The 8,917-nt window shown below is 29.6% G+C and overlaps 1 protein-coding gene across 1 annotated transcript; it reads right to left on the bottom strand.

Moving 5' to 3' along the window:
- Nucleotides 1-247: 247 nt before the first annotated feature.
- LOC146724482 (uncharacterized) lies at nt 248-3,331 on the bottom strand. The gene is given in 1 exon segment (XM_085479730.1): nt 248-3,331. A coding segment is annotated over 1 exon segment (3,084 nt).
- Between the last annotated feature and the right edge of the window lie 5,586 nt (nt 3,332-8,917).

The raw sequence follows: 8,917 nt of genomic DNA, 5'->3' as shown, positions 1-8,917 counted from the left end.
CGCCCATTCTCGTGAGATGCAACCAACAAATTTAGTTTTCGTCTCTCCGTGTATATTTTAGTTTATGCACTACGCATGTAAATAAATTTTTTTCTTTAGAAAAAAATGCTATTTTTTGCATACATACAGTATGCAAAAATGAGCGCAGTAATGAGTGCACTATATTTTATCTATCAAATTTATCACATCACATAATATCAATTATAATTTAAAAAATTTAATAATTGATTTATTTATAATGTATCATTTATTTTCTTGGGAAAAGCGACAACGTATCATTTTCTATAATAGTGAGAAAATGACGTCTCATGCGCACTACGTCACGAGAATATGTTTCCTCACAAGGATTTTTTCCCAAAACTATATCTGTGACAAAGGCCGCAGCGTAAATTCCACAACACAAAGCATCTGGTTGTGTTTGCACTTTTTCAAAAATTATATCACCTACGTTTATTTTAGGAAAACGTTTATGAATATAATTTTTTTCCTGCGCTGCCAATTTTTCGTATGTGCAGTTGGGTATGCTGTCATACACGCGAAGTTTTGTGCCGTCGAAGAAAATGCATCGCCAGTGATCAGTACAATTCCCTCCAATGATTTGTAAGCTTTTGCAAGTATCATTGGCTGTAATCAGTTCTGGGAATTCTATGTACTGAACGCTTTGCGTTTCGAAACAAGAAGTTTCTCTAACGATGCGTAAGAATCTATCTAACGATTCATCGTTGAGTTTGTTCTGTGCAGGCAAAACATTCTCTTCCACCAAATAAAAAGGAGCAATTGTATCATCCAAAACTTTTTTACGTTTCGCTATTTCATCTTTAGTCAGTTCTCGTTTATTTTTTGAATAACTGACTAAAATGCAATCGTTATCTTGCTCTGTATCAGTCAAAATAGTGTTTGTCACATCTGTTAGCAAAACGTTATTTTTTAATTGTTTGCTTTCTTGTTCAATATCTTTTTTTTCTATATCATTTGTTTTTACAGTTTCCAGCTGGCTAATTTTCCTTTTAGACGCTTTTTTTTGAGCATCTATTATATATTCTGGATTTCTAATAGGCATATGCCTATTATGATGGCTATCCAAGATTTCTGGAAGCATACAGTCATAATAAAAACGTGTTAGGAAAGGCAGCATTTGATTTTAGTCTTTATCTGTATTGACTATTATAGTTTTGAAGCTTTTGGGGGTCCATATAGTGAATATACAATAATTTCGCTGCGTTATATTCAACTGCCCCTGAATTTGATAAAAGAATCGATGATTTCGATTTATTTTATCATTGTTTTTTTTGTCAAATATACCTTTTAGTAAAGGCAATTTTTGTACTGCCTCATCAGCTGTAAAATTCTCAGCTGATAGAGGACATTTTATCTCCACCAGACCATCATCATCAATAAGTCCATCGGGAGAAGCACCCAAGCATGGATTGTCATTATCAATAAACAATCCACATGGTTTAATTATTTTATTAATTTTTGCAGCCAACTCTGTCCTGGCAACTTCCTCCTTATCGCGACCATATTTAATGGCGGCCGTATCAATGTGTGGAGGATATAAAATGCTTTTCACAGTCGCTGCACAAGACGTTGTTGGTCTCATGCGACATATGGTTCCAAAATTGGATGCTGTTAGCATTTCTCTTCTCAGTGAATGCCACAACTCACAATTACTTTGGCCTCTTGTCTCGTGTTCAATTTTTTGCCTGTTTGCTGCATTTTCCACCAACTTTTCTAAGTGATTTATTTCAAGTTGTTTGTATGCATCTAATGGAATATCAGGCTTTTGTGATTGTGGACCATAATAAAGATCTGTTCCGATCTCTCTTTTGAATTTTTTTGGTCTGCCATGCATTTTTCGAGACTCTTTAGTTTTCACAACCTTTTTTTTTCGTCGGTTTTCTAAATTTTCGACAATCAGAGGAACATTCTTGTCCATGCTTTTATATACTTGCGAAAGAACTTGTTGATTATTATGTTGCACAACAGATCCCGCAATTCTAGCATTATAAGAACCTCGTAGGCCGAAATTTATGCGCTTTCCACCTATTTCTTTGCAGATTATCGAATTAAACGCTTCTGCAGGATTGTTTGTCAAATTTAATAACAAACTGTCGGAATAAGCGCTCAAGTACATGACAGCATTCTCAACTTTTTGATATAAACCGTGCAATTTCAAATACGGCACATAATTTTTCTCACAATTTTCTTTGCATATACGGCCGCGTTTTTTGCATCTTTTATGTTCACCAAAAATATGGCTAGGAATGTTCAAAATATCATTTTGTAATTCCGTAGCTTTGCTATGCTGAGGCAGATTTTCTTGCTGTCGTAGAGCAGCTGCCTCTAACACTTCTTTCCGTATTTTTAAAATGTTGTTTTTTACAACATTTCGTAGCTCTACAAAGCCACGTTTTCTATTCTGTTTTGGCTGAACTGTCTCTGCAACAATTTTCAGTTTTTTGCACAAATTACGAAGCAAATGATTAGTGCATTCTATTTTTTTTACAGTTATCATTTGTTCGCGATACGGTGCATTATTTTTTATAGACTGATATACATTGCTGTCGCCATCAGCAATAACTGTTTTATATATCAATCCATGCATTTCAAGACTGCTATTAAAGCCTTCTACTATGGCATCGCTTTCCATTTTTGTAGAACTAGCATTGCGGTCAAAATTTTTATAACATTTATGATTATTTGGCTCCAAACCATTTCGCTCCGCTCTGTCACATACCGTACAAAATTTATTGCGGATACCAATAAAGAGGACTTTTCTTGTACGGTAACCAATTATGGCACCAACACCAGAAAGTGAATCGTAGGCGTTACCGTACGACCTCTTCATCCAACTACCATCCGCTACAACGGTAATATATGGAATGCCATTTATAACTTCATTCCTCTCGAGAGCGAGTTGCTTTTCGAGCTCGCCCGCCATTTTCATACTTTCCATGGCGGTTTTTTGAAAATCATCAACTATATTTTCTCGATTTTCTATATACATTTTTTCAGTCATGCAAGGAATATTTATACCCGCACAGAATTCTTCCAGTTGGGCATAACCAATTCCAGCTGTTATAGTTGTAACTACAGCAGCTTTATTAAGATCCAAATTTTGAATTTCTTTTGTGGGTTCTGACCATATGTTGTTTTCATAGCCGCACATTTGGCATTTGAAGTACAACTGCGTCAATAATCCAAGCTTACGAGTCTTTATGAGTTTCCAATCTTTAAATTGGCACTCTATTCCTCGCGCATGATTATCAAATACTCTGTGGATCTCATTCAATATAAAAGAAATGTCGACAATGCGACGACCTTCAAGCATGCATTCCTGGATACGATTTGTATCCAGAGGGCTATTATCGATAACAAAATAATTGTCATCTTTGCTTTCGATATTTTCATTACACATACCTGTTTCTGAAACTGACTTCAGGCATTGCACTGTTTGAGTACTAATTTCTGAATTCATCGCATCGGGAAGTGATTCTACCAATTTCAGAAAATCGATGGATTCATTGTCAGTACTTTTGTTAACAATTTGCACTGTTTGAATACTAATTTCTGAATCCATCTCATCGGGAAGTGATTCTACCGATTTCTGAAAATCGATGGATTCATTGTCAGTACTTTTGTTAACAATTTGCATTATTTGAGTACTAATTTCTGAATCCATCGCATCGGGAAGTGATTCTACCGATTTTTGAAAATCGATGAATTCATAGTCAGTACCTTTATTGACAATTGTGCTCCTGGAGTCATTTGATTGTTGCGCCTTTATCTGTTGTCGTCTGCAAAGAAAAATAAATGTATTATATTTTGTAAAATATAATATATTATAAAAATAAGATATTTATTTCATTATTTTATAATGTTGAAAAAAATATAAATCTGAAAAATAACTGCAGTCTTTTGCTTATAAATCTTTGTCTAATAAAGAAAATTACATACTACAATACATAATGTTTTGACAACATAAATGCTTTTATTTTTTATAATAATCAAAGCACATATGTAATCTGCTTCTGGTATAAAATATTTTTTCAAACAACCAGCACACGAGTAGATCGCCTCTGGGATAAAAAATAACCAAAGCATACATGCAATCTGCTTCTGGTATAAAATATTTTTTCAGACAACCAGCACACGAGTAGATCGCCTCTGGGATAAAAAATAACCAAAGCATACATGCAATCTGCTTCTGGTATAAAATATTTTTTCAGACAACCAGCACACGAGTAGATCGCCTCTGGGATAAAAAATAACCAAAGCAGACATGCAATCTGCTTCTGGTATAAAATATTTTTTCAAACAACCAGCACACGAGTAGATCGCCTCTGGGATAAAAAATAACCAAAGCATACATGCAATCTGCTTCTGGTATAAAATATTTTTTCAGACAAATCATCACACGAGTAGATCGTTTTTGGACCTACCTATGTATATACTAAAACTACATAATGGTTACTTTTTATAGATAAAAAGAAGCAAAAGACTGCGTTATCTTTTTTAGAAATTGTTTATAATTTTACTAATTTATTCTTATATGTATAATCTGTCTACGATTATTTATATGAAACTCAAATTATTTGTATTCAATTATTTTTAATTATAATTATAAATATACTTATAAAGTATAATCAGAGATATACTTAAATAATTATATCTCTTATTATAATTAAAAAATATATCTCTAATTATAATAAAAAATAATTGAATATGAATAATTTGATTTATAAATGGATATTTTTTAGACAGGTTATATAAAAGTAAATTAGTAAACTTAAATAATAATAATAGGATGTGCAAATATTAATTTATTGATAAAAAAATATCAAAATATTTTTTAAATATTTAAAAAATTATCAATACACACACACACACACACGCACACACACACACACACACATATATATATATACACATATACATATATACAGAGTTTAAAAAAAAGACCCCTGAATAACTCTAAAAATATGCTACATAGAAAAAATGTTACAGAAGTTGCAGGATTTCAAGTGACGCATACGTAGCAATACCAGTATGACCTTGAACAGCGTTGTCAAAGTCACGTAAAGATCACCTTGAAATTTTTTAATGGGAACCCTCATTTTTTATTGCATATTCTTCTAGCTTATCTCGAAAGCTTTTCAAAACACTATAATAAAGTATTCTTTCATTCACTTTTTAAATTATGCTTGAAGTTTACAGTATTTTGACATATAATACAAAATATCTTGTAAAACCTTAAATTTTCAATATTTTTACCTACTTTTATACACACAAAATAAGACCAAATTGATATAAAAAAAAATACATAGTTGCTTTAAAAAAAAGTATGTAATTTGCAACCAGGAGCTACATACTTTTTTATTTTAAACAACTATTTTCTTTACACTAGTTGGTTTTATTTTTCTGTGCATAAAAATATAAGGTAAGATTATGGAAAACTGAATGTAACAAGATATTAAAAATACTGAATGAAAAAATAATGTTTTGAAAAGCTTTCGGGATATGCCACAAGAACATGCAATAAAAAATGGGAGTACCATGGTGATCTTTATTACGTGACGTTGACAACGTTGTTCAAGGTCAGACTGATATTGCTATATAATGCACAACTTGAATCCTGTAACTTTTGTGCAAAATTTTTTTTATCTTGCATATTTTTGAAGATATTCAGGTGTCTCCTGTTCGTTGTAATTAAATTGATACATATATATATATATATATATATATATATATAATTTGTCAATAAAGATAATATTTTATTATTTTTATTAATATTTTTATTAGAGTGCCTGCTTTAGAAAGCTAAAAATAACGTGGTTAATTTTTTTGTAAAAATTGTACCACAGATTATTCTAAAATAATTATTTATGAACATTTATAAGTATAAAAAATTTTTTAGTTAAAAATATTTACTGTAGAGGTGGCCAATCTTCTTACAGCCTCACCGCCGGAGTTGGAAATTGGTAAACATTCTCGTATTTCCAAATCTCGTCTAAATTAAAAACCTAAAATTTAAAAAATAATTAAAAAACTAAAAATTTTATTATTATAATGAAATTAGATCGTCGATGAATCTCTAACATTTATAAAAAAAATTAATTTTAATATTTGCATGAAAAAGTAAGAAAATAAGTCTTTATTTTCTAAACTTCATAATTTTGTCAACTTTGCACTTTTTGATAAATATTAGAAATTCATCGACGATTTAATTTTATAAATAATAAAAAAATTTTTGGTTTTTTAATTTTGAGACGAGATTTGGAGATACGAGAATGCTTGCTAATTTTCAACTCCGGCGGCGAGGCTGTAAAATTTTTAGGGCTACCTCTATAGTCAATATTTAGAACTAAAAAATTTTTTATACTTATAAATGTTTAATGATAAATGCCTAAAAGTTTTACAATAATTTGATACAATTTTTATTACAAAAATTCTCAAAAAAACACGTTATTAAACTTTCTAAAGCTGACGCCCCTCTTATTTTTTTAATAATTAATTTGTGTATTTATTAATTTTTTTTATAAAATTAAAAATTCAAAAAATAAATAAATAAAAAATAAATAAATTTTAAATAGCAATAATTATTAATTTTTTATGTACATATTTTATTTTTGTTAATTTTAGGCTTATATATATATATATATATATATGTATTGTATATATACAGGGTGTATCACAAGTCACGCTCCATCTTTGGAGCATGAATTGATGAAGTCAATATAAATCTAAAATAAAAAATTACAAAATTACATTTGAGACTTTTGAGAATTTGTTTATCCTCCTGCTAGGAATATAATGTTTCGAAGCATCTGTAATGTCTCCTTGACCGCGCGACTAGAATTTTCAGATAGACATTTGAAACGCACTATTTTGATTATAACTCTAAAGGCTCAAACATAATTTTGTCATTCTTTAGTTTTGACTTATTTTGACTTCGTCATTTCATTCTCAAGAGATGGGGCGTGACTTTTATAATACACCCTTTATATATATTAGACATATACATATTATGTATGCACATACAGCACATAGGTACATGATAAACAGAGAGATTAGGATAAGCAAAGAAATAGAAAGAGAGAATAAATGAGTAAATGAGCGATTGAACAAGCAAATAGCTGTATAATTGTCATAAAGCGATATATTGATTGATAGTATGCATACAGCATTACTAAATACTGAGCATAAAGATCAATAGAAATAGATACAACTATTTTTTCTTCTTTTCTTCATTTTCAGCATTTAGTGACACTCAACGAGAACAATCAAACGTATTACTTTGATTTATTTATATAGATTTTTCGTAACTGAATTATACTCTCTTTTCATCTTTATTCATTATACATCTCTTATCTCTTTATACATCTGTTTGTTACTGTATAAGTTGAATGTCTATCATATATAATCTGCATGTGTGTGTATATCTGTATATATATCAGTATAAAAATATTCAAACGAAAAGATAAAAAAATTAATTCTATATACAGATACATACACACATGCAGATAATATTTGATAGACATACAACACATACAGTAACAAACAGATATATAAACAGACAACGATGAGCAAAGATAAGAAGAGAGTATACAAATGAGTAACGAAAAATCTATATGAAATAAGGCAATACATTTGATTGTATCTATTTCTATTGATACTTTAGATCCAATATTTGTGACGTTATATATACACATCTTTAAAAAAAGGTAAAAAAAGGCGACCAGTTAAGGGCACGCCATTAACAAAAATTATCCATTGCAAACCCATGTAGAATCCTATCCTATTGCAAACCCATGTAGAATCCTATGAAAAATTAATCATTGCAAACCCATGTAGAATCCTAGGCAAAATTAACCATTGCAAACTCATGTAGAATCCTATGAAAAATTAACCATTGCAAACCCATGTAGAATTGTATTAAAAATTATCCATTGCAAACTTATGTAGAATCCTACATTGCAAACCCATGTACAATAGAATTGTATGAAAAATTATCGATTATAAACCCATGTACAATCGTAACAAAAGTAATGAAATAAAAAAAAATTGCGCCAAGTAAAAGTAGAAACTTGTACCAGTGGAAAATTAAAGTTGCAGACATATATAGAGTCGTATAATGAATCAGTAAAAATTTAAATTTGCAAATGTAGAATCGTACCATAAAAAAACTTATCTTTTAAAAAAAAAGATAAACAAGATGCCAAGTCCATGCGCCATGTGAAAAAGAAATAAAAAAATTTTAGTTAAAAAAACTGGGCGCGCTGCTAAGTTTCAAAATTACAATGCACCTTAAAGTAACATTAATTAATTTAAACACAAAACATATTTTAACTGTAATGAGTTTAAAAGTAACAATTTAATTTTAATATTGTTAGAATATTATTTAGCAGCGCTCCCAGTTTTTTTAACTAAAATTTTTTTATTTCTTTTTCACATGGCGCATGGACTTGGCATCTTGTTTATCTTTTTTTTTAAAAGATAAGTTTTTTTAAATATCTATCTTTTAAATTATTCACTTTTAGCCATCTTACCCTTACAACCTTTTATAGTGAATATTGCAACAAATTGGTTTATATATATAATATATATATAACATCAGTTATTATTAATTGATGTTTACATTTATTATTAGACTTACTAGAGCTCAAATGCTCCACATTTTTTGCAAAAACTGTTTATTCTACAGATTTCAAATATGCTTTTAAATGATGATTGAATATTTCCTTTTTTTAATTATTTTTATTATTATTTTTCAATCTCAATCAACTTTTATAACTTTATGCCAGCACGATACAAATACATGTGTCTTTATTTTTTTTATTATTTTCATTATTATTTTTCAATCTCAATCAACTTCTATAACCTTATGCCAGCAGGATACAAATACATGTATGTCTTT

This window comes from Nylanderia fulva, unplaced genomic scaffold (genome assembly GCF_048542155.1).
Source record: "Nylanderia fulva isolate GAGA-0341 unplaced genomic scaffold, ASM4854215v1 Scaffold13, whole genome shotgun sequence".
Lineage (NCBI taxonomy): Eukaryota > Metazoa > Arthropoda > Insecta > Hymenoptera > Formicidae > Nylanderia > Nylanderia fulva.
Note: the sequence above shows the minus strand (reverse complement) of the source record. Positions and strands in the feature narration are given on the sequence as shown.